General features: G+C 36.2%; 1 protein-coding gene across 3 annotated transcripts in view; it reads right to left on the minus strand.

The window, feature by feature from the left end:
* Positions 1-14566, minus strand: part of LOC136037944 (F-box and leucine-rich repeat protein 13-like) — a 60923-nt gene that overhangs the window by 38541 nt on the left and 7816 nt on the right. The window contains exon 2 of one of the 3 annotated variants that reach the window (XM_065720819.1): positions 10299-10496. The exons of 1 other annotated variant lie outside the window; for it this stretch is intronic. In XM_065720819.1, the coding sequence (XP_065576891.1) occupies positions 10299-10496 (198 nt within the window). The remainder of the gene's footprint in view (positions 1-10298; positions 10497-14566) is intronic. One more of the 3 variants, XM_065720822.1, reaches the window with a different exon arrangement.

Genomic DNA, 14566 nt, shown 5'->3' on the forward strand with positions numbered 1-14566 from the left:
GTCTGTAATTTCTCTTTGAGTGTCCTGGTCGCTATTTATATTCCCTGTGTCCCGGTCGTCATTTAAAAGGGAGTTATGCACAACTAATGTTTACGAAAAGGTAAATATAGAGGATGAGAATTTAATTGAAAAGACTGAAGAAATACTTTTTAAAAATTTTAATATTAAAATAAATGACAATGATAAAAAGTTCCCTTTCCTATATTGGACTGTAAAATTTCATAAGAATCCCCCTAAACCACGGTTTATTGCTGGAACAGCTAAATGTCCAACCCGCATTGCTGCTACTGACCTTTCTTTAATTTTAAAGGAAATTGTAAATAGACTTAAAACCTATTGTTCTGGTATTAAAAAATTTTCGAATTTTAATCCATATTGGAGTGTTAATAATTCACTGCAGGTGATAGATTCTTTAACAATGGTTTCAGCTAAAAGAATTGAGTCTTTCGATTTTGCGACAATGTATACTAATTTATCACTTAATGTAGTGTTTGATAATTTAAAAACTGTTATCAATAAATCTTTCCTCTTATCTAGTAAAAGGTTCTTAAAAATAGACATTTATAATAAAAAAGCTGTATGGACAAATTGCTTTAATACTACAGTTAACTTGAGATGTTACAGCTTGGATATGAGTTTTGAGTTATTGGAATTTGTTTTATACAATCTATATATATAAAAATAAGTTGTCTGTCTGTCTGTGGATCTGTGGATCAGGTGACGTCATGTTTCGGCTGACGTCATGAAATTAGTTGCCGTCATTTTTGTTATGACGATGCTTAGTATATTGTAAAAAACATTAATTTGGTTAATAATATACCATTTAAAACACCAAAATGAACATGCTGGAGTAGTCACTCGGTGAGAGAGGGTGTCAGAACGGAGAATGAAGGTCCCAGGTTCAAATCCTGGTTAGGCTAAAAAAGGTAAAAAACTAAAAACTAAAAAAAAAACTGAAAAAACTAAAAAAAGGCAAAAACTACAAAAAAAACTAAAAACTAATAAAAAAATAAAAAAGCCGAAAAACTAAAAAAACTAAAGAAACTAAAAAAAGGAAAAAACTTAAAAAACTAAAAACTAAAAAAAATAAAAAAAAAGGAAAAATGAAAAATAGAAGAGAAAAAGAATACTAATAAAATTAAAAATAAAAATAAAAAAAAAATAAAAAAGATAAAAAGCTAAAAAAAGGTAAAAACCAATAAAAACTAAAAAGAAAAAAAGGTAAAAAACTGAAAAAAAAATTCATCTAAAAAACTAAAAAAACTAAAAAACGTAAAAACTAAAAGAACTAAAAAAGTAAAAAAAACTAAAAAAAGGAAAAAACTGAAAAATAAGCGGGATATAAAACAGGGGGATATAAATGACGACCGGGACAACCGGGACATAAGGAATATAAAGAATCAGAAAATACAACTCATGTTTCCAAATGACGTCGTTTGGAGCCCAAATTGAAAATCCAGATCAATTTATGTCTACTTTCAAAGTAACAGGGCAAATTTATCATAGAGCAGGGTCTCTTCTACCATTCTCAGGCGAGAATCATAAATTTTTACAATTGTACTTCATCAGTGATAGAAATTCTGAATTGAATGCACGTTGCGAAATTTCTCCCAACATTGAAAGGACAATCGTTTCCCCAATTACAACATCTTTTCCACGAAATAATAATTGAGTGCGTCTGTTCAAAACAGCCATCGATTTGATGCCTACTTATACGCATAAAATTGTTATTTCCGCTGACAAAACGCCTCCTGGCCAACATGTGCGTAGATACAATGCTCCAACTATCGACGAAGTGGCCATCGTTATGGTCGGTGATCAGTTTTTACCTCGAGATATTATTCTCAGGGTTTCCACCACACGTGCTACAACTAAAAATAGGCCTACCAATAATACTTTTAAGAAATATAAACCCACCAAAGCTTTGCTATGGCACTCGACCTGCCGTAAAAAAAAACAATGGAAAACCTAATAGAGGCCACAATCTTGACAGGGCCTTTTGAGGGTGAGGCTGTTCTTATTCCTCGCATTCCCAAGATTCCAACGGATCTGCCTTTTCAATTTAAAAGATTGCAATTCCCAATTCGATTAGCATTTGCAATCACCATTAACAAAGCTCAAGGTCAATCATTAGAAAAATGTGGTATAGATCTTAATACTGATTGTTTTTCCCATTGACAATTGTACGTTGCATGTTCGAGGGTCGGTAAACCTGACAATCTATTTATATGCAGCGACAATTGGACAGCGAAGAATGTTGTATATTCGCAAGTTTTACGCAGTTAATTTGTATTTTATCTATCTATCTATCTATCTATCTCTATAAAAACGAGTTGTATGTATGCATGTTTGTTTGTTTGTAAAAAGAGCGTTTGCATATGATGTCATTATTAGTACATACGGCTTTGTATATGCAGAGACAATGGGAAAGCCAAGAATGTTGTATATTCGCAATTTTTACGTAGTTTAACTCCTGCAGACGAAATGAATGCTTGCCTAAAAAATTCTAATTTATAGGCACACGTAAAAATATTAAAATTAACTACAAATATGCGTGTCCGATTGCAAAACGATGACTCTGGTCAAACAGTAGACTCAATTTCAGGACGTATACAACTACCTGCTGATTTCTGTAATTTAGTGACGTCCAAAAATGAATTGATTGAAAAAGTATTTCCGAATATTCTAAAAAATTATAAAAATAATAAATGGCTAAGTGAAAGAGCGATTCTCGCACCCAAAAATATAGACGTCCACGAAATCAACAATATTGTTTTGAACAAGATTCGAGACCAGGCAGTCCTTTACAAGTCAGTCGACACAGTTTTGGAACCAAATGAAGCGGTTAATTATCCATCTGAATTTTTAAATTCCATAGATCCTTCAGGGTTTCCACCACACGTGCTACAACTAAAAATAGGCGTACCAATAATACTTTTAAGAAATATCAACCCACCAAAGCTTTGCAATGGCACGCGACTTGCCGTAAAAAAAAAACAATGGAAAACATAATAGAGGCCACAATCTTGACAGGGCCTTATGAGGGTGAGGCTGTTCTTATTCCTCGCATTCCCATGATTCCAACGGATCTGCTTTTTCAATTTAAAAGATTGCAATTCCCAATTCGATTAGTATTTGCAATCACCATTAACAAAGCTCAACGTCAATCATTAGAAAAATGTGGTATAGATCTTAATCCTGATTGTTTTTCCCATGGACAATTGTACGTTGCATGTTCGAGGGTCGGTAAACCTGACAATGTATTTATATGCAGCGACAATTGGACAGCGAAGAATGTTGTTTATTCGCAAGTTTTACGCAGTTAATTTGTATTGTATCTATCTATATAAAAACGAGTTATGTGGATGCATGTTTGTTTGTTTGTAAAAAGAGCGTTTGTATATGACGTCATTATTAGTACATACGGCTTTGCATATGCACAGACAATGGGAAAGCCAAGAATGTTGTTTATTCGCAATTTTTGCGTAGTTTGAAACACATATATAAATCTATCTATATTCACAGGTGGGACACAGGGACACAACTACAATGGCGCATAACTAATATGGCGCGTAACGACTTACGCGCGCGGGGGGGCTTGGGGGGCGCGAAGCGCCCCACCAACTAGGTGTTGGGGTGGCGCGAAGCGCCACCCCAACAGCTAGTACATATATAAGATTTGGGGGTGATTTGTACAAGCAAATTGTGGGAATTCCCATGGGGGGGGGGAATGTCAGCCCATTTATAGCTGACTTGTTTTTAAGTCACCTCGAATATAAATATATGATGGATAAGAATAATCCAATTAATTTAAAACATGCTTTGTCAAATAATAAAAGATATTTAGATGATATTTTGGTCTTAAATTGTAAGGATTTCATTGATATTTCTAAAAATATATATCCATCAGAGCTTATTCTTGAGCCTAGTCATGGCGCTGGTCATGAAGATCATTTCTTAGATTTAAATATTAATATTTGTGATAATAATAAATTAAGTTTTAAAATGTATAATAAAACGGATGATTTTGATTTTGAAGTGATTAGTTTCCCATTCCCTGAAAGTAATATACACCCAAATATCACATATTCAGCGTTTTTCTCACAGTTACTTCGTTATGCAAGGATTTGTAGTAATTATATTGATTTTAAAAATAGATGTAAAATCTTAAGCCAAAAATTGATATCAAGAGGTTTTTCTGCAAATAAATTAACTTGGCAATTTAAAAAATTTAGTTTTCATTATAATGAACTTTTAAATAAATATCAAAAGAATTATCTAGAAATACTTAAAGAAATTTTCAACTAATTTCGGAGGTTCGAAAAATGTTGTCGCAGCGCCATTTATTTTGAACTGCGTTCTAATTGAGCGGATTTTCTTAAAAATTAGCCACATGGTAAAGATGAATTCCATAATTGTTTAGTTCGTTCAGGTTTTTTGCAATGTGTTAATATTTGTGATTTGGTAAAATTTTTAATATTTAGTTTACCTATTGTTGCTAAAGGGAGGGATATATTAACAGGATAAGTTTGTTTTGGTTTTACTTGGTTGTTTTACATTTGCTGTTTTTTTTTCTTTCATAGGCATGTATTTTGGGGGTGATACCTGACGCGGGGATGCCATGGATATTCTGTGGTAGCCACAACACTGTGCTGGGTAGAGAATTTAGTGGCGAAACCCTATATAGGCCAGTGTATTCTCCTGATGAGCCCTTATGTTGGGTGTTGCCTCTGAATTATTTGTCTATATTATTTTTTCTATTGTTTGGTAAATGACGACTTATACCTATTGACGACATGACTGCCTGTCCATGGATTATTCTTTATGGTTGATTGTGTGTGGCTATGCTGTTTGACCTATGTGATTGTATGGATGAGTAGGGTTAAGGCCTCATTCAAGTGCTGGTCTATATTAGTCACTAATTTAGGAAAACAGTCTTCCCTTTCTCCTTCTGTCTCTTTTTTTTTTTTTTTTTTTTTTTTTTTTTTTTTTTTTTTTTTTTTGTGTGTGCTGTTTCATTGGTGATTTCTCTTTTCATTATATATATATATATATATATATATATATATATATATATATATATATATATATATATATATATATGGATATATATATATAAATAATCTATATATAAAAAAAGTTGTCTGTCTGTCTGTCTATCTGTCGAGTGACGTCATGTCATCATGTCGTCATGAAGTTAGTTGTCGTCATGTTTGTTATGACGATGACGTCATTAAAAGTATTTAAGAAAATTATTAAAAGACAAATTTTTAATTGTAAGATCGTGGACGGAAAAATGTTTAATTGTAAAATGACTGAAGAAACTACAATGGCAAAAGCCGAGGAAGCTGCTCAAAGAGTCTATGCCAACAAACTTGCGGCTGATAGAGAAAGTAAGAAAAGAAAGCGTGGCGAGGAATCACAAGAACAGCAAGAAAACAGACTTACGGCTGATAGAAAAAGTAAGAAAAGAAAGCGTGCCGAGGAGTCACAAGAACAGCAAGAAAACAGGCTTGCGGCTGATAGAGAAAGTAAGAAAAGAAAGCGTGCCGAGGAACCACAACAACAGTGTGAAAACAGGCTTGCGGCTGATAGACAAAGTAAGAAAAGAAAGCGTGCCGAGGATTCACAAGAACAGCAAGAAAACAGGCTTGCGGCTGATAGAGAAAGTAAGAACAGAAAGCGTGCCGAGGAATCACAAGAACAGCATAAAAACAGGCTTGCGGCTGATAGAGAAAGTAAGAAAAGAAAGCGTGCCGAGGAACCAAAACAACAGTGTGAAAACAGGCTTGCGGCTGATAGAGAAAGTAAGAAAAGAAAGCGTGCTGAGGAATCACAAGAACAGCAAGAGAACAGGCTTGCGGCTGATAGAGAAAGTAAGAATAGAAAGCGTGCCGAGGAATCACAAGAGCAACCTGAGAATTATCGCCTGGCATTCAGGTACAGCCAAGTCGATGATTATAGCTTGAGTAGATGTGTTCAAATCGGGACTATGTCTAAAATTTGTCCCTATTGCAAGGCCTTGAAATTCAATGGTGAAACAATGGGAATGTGTTGCGCCTCAGAAAAAGTTAAACTTCCTCTGTTGGCTGCACCACCAGAGCCATTGAAGACTTTGCTTACTAGAACTACGTCAGAATCTAAGCGTTTTTTATCACAGATCAGAAAATATAACTCATGTTTCCAAATGACGTCGTTTGGTGCCCAAATCGAAGATCCAGATCAATTTATGCCTACTTTCAAAGTAAAAGGGCAAATTTATCATAGAGCAGGATCCCTTCTACCATTCTCAGGCGAGAATCATCAGTGATAGACATTCTGAATTGAATGCACGTTGCGAAATTCCTCCCGACGTTGAAAGGACAATCGTTTCCCAATTGCAACATCTTTTCCACGAAAATAATAATTTAGTGCGTCTGTTCAAAACAGCCATCGATTTGATGCCTACTGATACGCATAAAATTGTTATTTCCGTTGACAAGACGCCTCCCGGCCAACATGTGCGCAGATACAATGCTCCAACTATCGACGAAGTGGCAATCGTTATGGTCGGTGATCAGTTTTTACCTCGAGATATTATTCTTCATAAGCGAAACGCTCAGTTGGTAAGAATTGCTGAAACTCCTCGATGCTACGATACCCTACAATATCCTATCATTTTTGGGATGGAGCCGACGGCTATCACTTTAATATTAAATTGATAAATCCAGCCACTAACAAAGAAATGAATAAGAAATGCAGTACAATGCATTATTATTCCTGTAGACTAATGATTCGGCAGGATGAAGACAATTATATTTTAAAATGCCGTCAATTGTTTCACCAATACATCGTTGATATGTATGCAAAAATTGAATCAGAAAGTTTGCTATTTATCCGTCTGAATCAGACCAAGCTCCCCTCTGAACAATACATTCATTTGCGAGATGCAGTTGTAAATGACGGTAATTCCACAAACGTTGGAAGATTAACGATTTTACCTTTGTCACATGCTGGCAGTCCCCGTCATATGCATGAATATGCTCAAGATGCTATTGCGTATGTTCGTCTCTATGGTCGTCCAGATTTATTTATTACATTTACATGTAATCAATCTTGGGACGAGATACAGCAGCTTTTACTTCAAGGACAATCGGCGGTTCATAGACATGACATTACGGCCCGTGTCTTCCAGCAAAAGTTGAAATCAATGATAAACTACATATTGAAACTTGAAGTGTTTGGGTCAGTGCGATGCTGGATGTACTCAGTGGAATGGCAAAAACGAGGATTGCCACACGCACATATACTAATCTGGCTATATTATAAAATTACTTCTAATGAGATTGATGATGTGATTTCCGCTGAAATACCTGATGAAAATGTCGATAAGGGGTTATATGATATTGTTGTAAAAAATATGATACATAGACCTTGCAGTGCACTGAACGAAAATTAACCATGCACAAAGCAATATCTTCGACTTTTAGTACCCAACACAATTACTGGCAATGATGGTTACCCACAATATAGAAGAAGATCTACTGAAGATGGCAGTAAAACAGCAATAATAAAGAAGCGTAACGGTACCACCATCGAAGTAGATAACCAGTGGGTTGTCCCATATTCCCCTTTATTATCAAAAACATTTAATGCACATATAAACGTTGAATACTGTAACTCTGTAAAGGCAATCAAATACATATGTAAATACGTTAACAAAGGCAGTGACATGGCAGTTTTTGGCTTGCAGTCCGAAATCAGTGATATCGACGAAATCGTACAATATTAGGCTGGAAGATACATAAGCAGTAATGAAGCTGTTTGGCGAATTCTTTCATTTCCGATACATGAACGTAGTCGAGCCGTTGTTCACTTAGCGGTACATTTACAGAATGGTCAACGTGTTTACTTTTCGGAATCCAACGCGCAACAAAGAGCCCTGAATCCACCGGATACAACGTTAACTGCTTTCTTTTCGCTATGCAAAAATGATTCTTTTGCAAAAAAAACTGCTGTATACTGAAGTGCCTTCGTATTACACGTGGAATACTAAAAATAAAGTATTTGAACGTCGAAAACAGGGTAAGTCAGTCGACCGCCAACCTACCATCTTCAAAGATACCACGATAGGAAGACTCTACACCGTTCACCACAATCAACATGAATGCTTCTTTCTACGCCTGCTTTTGGTGAATGTACCCGATCCGGCGTCCTTTGAGTATTTGAGAACTGTAAACGGTACTATACATGACACTTACCGTAGTGCATGCCAAGCTCTAAGTTTATTGGAGAAGGACCAACACTAAAATAACTGCATCAATGACGCGTGCGAAACGTCAACTCCAAGTCAAATTCGTGCATTGTTTGGAATCATACTAACAACTTGCTCTCCTTCAGCTCCTACAGAGTTATGGGAAAAATATAAATCGAAAATGTCCGAAGATATACTCCATCGAAAGCGGTTAGAGACGCCAGATATAACTTTTGATTTTACATCAGAAACTTATAACTACACTTTAGTTATTATAGAAGATTTGTGTGTATGTATGGCAAACAAACCTCATCAGGATTTGGGAATGCCTTCACCTAATCGTACCGCTGCTGTTTCGACACGTGTAGAATTGGATCGTGAACAAAGTTACAGTACGAGTGATCTATTGTCGTATGTACAAAATAACATTTCCAAGTTAACGTCGGAACATAAAGACATTTATGATACGATAATACATTGTGTCGATAACAACGTTGGAGAAATTTTCTTTTTGGATGCGCCAGGAGATACTGGTAAAACGTTTGTGATGAAACTGATTCTGGCATCAATTCGATCAAAAAATGATATAGCAATGGCAATAGCGTCGTCCGGAATAGCCGCAACGTTGCTGCCTGGTGGAAGAACTGCTCATTCCGCTTTGAAATTGCCTCTGAATTTGCATTCTACAGAAACTCCCACGTGCAATATTTCCAAATCATCTGGGATGGGTAAAGTATTGCAGCAACGCAAACTTATTATTTGGGACGAGTGCACAATAGCACACAAAATATCGCTCGAGGCTCTGGATCAATGTTTGAAAGTTTTGTGACGGAATTCAAAACCCTTTGGCAGCACATTAATATTGCTTGCGGGAGATTTCAGGCAAACATTACCTATAATACCTAGATCACCCTGCAGACGAAATGAATGCTTGCCTGACAAATTCTAACTTATGGGCACACGTAAAGACATTAAAATTAACTACAAATATGCGTGTCCGATTGCAAAACGATGACTCTGGTCAAACATTTTCAGATCAATTGCTGGCAATTGGAAACGGAAAGCTCCCAGCGGACTCAATTTCAGGATGTATACAACTACCTGCTGAATTCTGTAATTTAGTGACGTCCAAAAATGAATTGATTGAAAAAGTATTTCCGAATATTCTACACAATTATAAAAATAATAAATGGCTAAGTGAAAGAGCAATTCTTGCACCCAAAAATATAGACGTCCACGAAATCAACAATATTGTTTTGACCAAGATTCGAGACCAGGCAGTCCTTTACAAGTCAATCGACACAGTTTTGGAACCAAATGAGGCGGTTAATTATCCATCTGAATTTTTGAATTCCGTGGATCTTTCAGGGTTTCCACCACACGTGCTACAACTAAAAATAGGCGTATCAATAATATTGTTACGTATCATAAACCCACCAAAGCTTTGCAATGGCACGCGACTTGCCGTAAAAAAAACGATGGAAAACGTAATAGAGGCAACAATCTTGACAGGGCCTTTTGAGGGTGTGGCTGTTCTTATTCCTCGCATCCCCATGATTCCAACGGATCTGCCTTTTCAATTTAAAAGATTGCAATTTCCAACTCGATTAGCATTTGCAATCACCATCAACAAAACTCAAGGTCAATCATTAGAAAAATGTGGTATAGATCTTAATACTGATTGTTTTTCCCATGGACAATTGTACGTTGCATGTTCGAGGGTCGGTAAACCTGACAATCTATTTATATGCAGCGACAATTGGACAGCGAAGAATGTTGTATATTCGCAAGTTTTACGCAGTTCATTTGTATTGTATCTATCTATCTATCTATCTATATAAAAACGAGTTGGGTGTATGCATGTTCGTTTCTTTGTAAAAAGAGTGTTTGCATATGACGTCATTATAAGTACATAAGGCTTTGTATATGCACAGACAATGGGAAAGCCAAGAATGTTGTATATTCTTAAGTTTTACGTAGTTCAAAACACATATATAAATCTACCTATATCCACTATTGTTCTGCGTTATATGTCAAGTACAAATTTCAATTAAAAGCACGTTACCTCAATTCTAATCCTTTTGCAGCGACTAGGATATCTTGATAAATCAGCTAGAGCCTGACTATGTTTTTGGTTGATTAAAAATTCAATATTGTTATGAATCTTACTATTGTTGATAAATGCTGCATACCAGCTTTTACAAGTCTGACTGGCGGCTTCTACATCTCTGAAGTTTAGGTATTCATAGAATGCGCGTATAACCTAGAACGATATATACTACACCAAACAATTTGGATGCAATGTGCGCTTTGATTTTTTTGTTGAATTAATGCTGACAATTAGCCCTCAGAAAGGTGAGTGATCTATGCCACCTACCGCTTATATTTGAAAACGTCACATATTTTAATCATATATTATATACACTATTTAGCAATAACAGAAAAAGTGGTGTTATTACTTGCAGTACATTCATTCCTCTTTAAGTACTTTTACAGTAAAGAGCTATATACATTTTAGGTGTTTTTATTTATCTATATTTCCCTTTGCCCAATTTATCTGGAAAAGGTGATACTAGAAATATAAAGGAGGGCTCATTTGACTAGGTAAAATTTCGAAAATAGCCATTTTATTGCTAATTTTGATAGGATAAAAAGATGGAGTTCCATCTTGGGTCTCCGCTTAGCTTGAAATTTAAAGATTATTTTTTTATATTTGCTTACAATGAATACCCAAAAATCCTTCAGTCAAGGGTATCCACCAACTAAAATTTCAACAGCATCAAAGGAACAGCTAGGGAGATCAAGTTGAAACTTTAGTGAGCTGTTGAGGGGTCAAGTCAACCTCAAATTTTGGCTTGGGGGAGAGGCTGTGAGTAAATATAAACCCCGACACAAACCATAACTATTGAAATCATTTTCTTTATTATACTAGTCATAACAGCAATAATATCAATGACATCTTAATTTAAAGAGAGATCTTAGGTATTTTTTTTTTACAATGGACACCAACTTTGTATTTACTATGGACACTTAGACCCCCCTCTCACAAATAAATAAATGATGCTGGCATTCAAAGGCGAGAGGGCAGTCAATCAATAATAATAAAAATTGTCATTTTAACTTTTAGACTCAAGAGATTTGTATTTCAAAAGTACATATTTGTGTGGCCTTCACCCCAGCTTCTGTCTGGCGCCTGCCAATGTTCCTCAAACAGGTGAACAGACTTTCAATAGAGACATAGAGGATTTGACAAAGGAGATAATTTACTAAAAGATTTTCAATTGACATTCATTTTCATTTTAAAACGGAATCAGCAGCAGTAATCAAAAGGAAAAGAATTCCTTCATAATTCAATTTAAACGCATAAAACACAAATCAAAAAATGTAAATGAAAATATATTTCTTTATATAAATCAATCAATATTTTTATACCCCAAAAGACAAAAGAAAGTGCACAAAACAGAAGGAATAGAGAGGAGAAAAAGAATAAACACATTTGTCTTACCCTTAAAAGAAAGCAAACAGCAAAACTCTGGTGTTACTAATAATGAGTTGGTTTAACACATATTCTGAGACTAAATGATAGTTTCTGGTCTATAGGGGCATACATAAGAAAAACTTCCCTTAACAATAAAATATTAGACTGGATCATTTTCTATAGATAATAATACAAATATTCTGAAATGGAGTTAGTGTCAGGATACGAGGCATTGAAAAGGCATTATAAACACTAGCAAGAATAGACCTGTTATTGAAGTCTTTACAACTGACTAGCATGCAAACCACCTTTCTAATTTTATTTTTTAGATGTATGATGAGACCCTTGTTGATTTCAAACCTTCTCATCTTGGAGTAACAAGGTACAGAATGCTTGCAGATAATTGTATATTATGATATCCTAGTTTTATGCGGTTGGTATCATCTATTGGTTTACTAGAAGCAAGAACCTTGCTCTCTAGGAAGACTTCAGACCAGTTTTTAGTACATTACCAGCTAAGTTTATAAAATTCTCTCAAATACACAATATGGTTTAACTTAAATTAAAAAAATTATCAACATAATTGAGCATGGGAAGGTCCAACCCATATAAATAAAACAAATTTTAATCTTTTTTTTTGGGGGGGGGGAGAGGGGGGTTACCCAAGTCTGACAGATACCTTTCAAACTAGTATTTTAGGTTTCTATATAACACAATCATTGTGGGTATATGGCTCTCTTGCTGAAGAATTGAGTTGCTTGGAACAGCATGTCCAGCTGATGTTCGTTGGACCCCTAGCAGAAAAAACTGAGAATTCCATGTGTGCTTATCTTCTGATCTGGACTGGGGAAAAAACCAGAGAAATATTCAATTTGAGCTTAAGGATGGCAAAGCTCACAAAACAGAACCTCTCCTAGAACACTTCCAGAAATGTCCCAGTCCAAAGAAAAATAATGTCTTGCAAGGTTCCTTGTCCAAAACAGGACCAGTTGGAAGGTGAAAGCGTCGAAAAGTACATTACAGACTTAAATACATTAGCTAGACCATGTATGTATAAGGAACAAGATGAAATGACTCAGGATAGAAATGTCTGTGGAATCAAAAACCAGGCAGTCAGAGAGAAACTACTGGCTGAAGGTTACTCATTGACACTAAAAAATACTGTTGCAAGATGCAGAACCCACGAGATGACCCAAGCTCAGTTAAAACCATTTAGTGGAAGCAACTCCATACCACTAAAGCAGGAAATAGATGCAGTTACATGCAGCTCACTTTAGAGTCAGAGAGCTGGCAAGTAACATTCCAAAATGTAAAGAATGCTATTTTTGTGGTGGGACATACTCGCCCAAACATGTTTGCCCAGTAAAAGGTAAAATGTGCGTCATTAATCAGGACCATGGGAAAGAGAAAGCCATTGTTACTCTCATAATAAGCAGTCAGCTTCCAGTTCGCTTCAAACTGGATACAGGGGCCCAAACTAACATCATTCCAAAATCAGTCTTTGGTCAGGTCAACCCATAACCCAAACTCTAGTCAACTAACCAAAGACTCACTAGCAACTGTGGTGCCAAGATACCAATTCTCGGAACCTGTGACCTAAACTGTAGCCACAAAACCAGCTCTACTGCAATGCATAAATTCTATATTGTTGACTCACCATCTACTCCCATCATAAGCAACCAATCTAGCATCAGTTTGGACTTAGTTAAGCTGATCCTCAACGTGAGCTCAGGCAAACCCCAGATGTGTATACAGGATCACTACAAAAAAGTCTTTGATGGAATCAGTCGACTGGAAGCCAAGTGCAATATTCATCTGAAGGATGGGTCAGTATCTACTGCCTACCCTGCTAGAAGAGTAGGCCTACCTGAAGCATTAAAGGATAAACTCTTACAGGTGCTAATACAGATGGAGAAGGTTGGAATAATAAAAAAAAGTAACTGAACCCACTGAGTGGGTTAACTCAATGGTCATGATGGAAAAAAAGAGATGGAAGAGTTCAGTTGTGCGTAGATTCTGTGGACTTGAATAAATGCATTAAGTGCCCGTACTACCCCATACCTAACCTGGAGGATGCAACCTCGAAACATTATGATGCAACCGTCTATAGCAAACTGGATGCCAAGTTTGGGTACTGGTTGCTTATACTTTCCCAAAGTGCATCTTACACAATGAGATTCGGCACCATATATGGCAGGTTTTGGAGAATGTCTTTTGGCATCATATCAGCCCAGGATGAGTTCCAGAGACAAAGGGAGGAAATGTTTCAAGGGCTAGAAGGCTTTGCCATTACAATCAATGATATTCTGGTATTTGGTAGAACCACAGAAGAGCACAATGAGAGGCTGAAAGCACTCCTGGAGTAAGGCCTACAAAAGGGGTAAGTTTAACAGAGACAAGTGCCAGTTTGGTGTTAGCAATGTTTGCTACTTTGGACACATCACTAGAACAAAAGGCATAAAGCCTGATCCGGAAAAACAGAAAGTCATTCATCAAATGCCCAGTCCCCAAACACACAAAGAGTTCCTCACTCTCTAAGGTATGCTGAACTACCTGGCAAAATACACACCAAATATGTCTACCCCAAACAAGGTCCTCCACAACATCATCAAACAAGACACATTCTCTCAGGGCCCAGAGAAGAATTCAGTCTTGTCAGATCTTAAGCACCCCATTGCCTCAAATACATCATTCATCAACTACGCAAGTACAAATATAGAATTCTAGGTTGATACCGTGGGCCACAGTTTGGGAGCCCATCTCTGCTTTGATGGGGAAGTGGTAGCGTATGCATCTTGGGCACTGAACAAGACAGAACAAAAATACTCAAAACTCGAAAATGAGTTGTATAAAGT

This window comes from Artemia franciscana, chromosome 17, assembly GCF_032884065.1.
Source record: "Artemia franciscana chromosome 17, ASM3288406v1, whole genome shotgun sequence".
NCBI lineage: Eukaryota > Metazoa > Arthropoda > Branchiopoda > Anostraca > Artemiidae > Artemia > Artemia franciscana.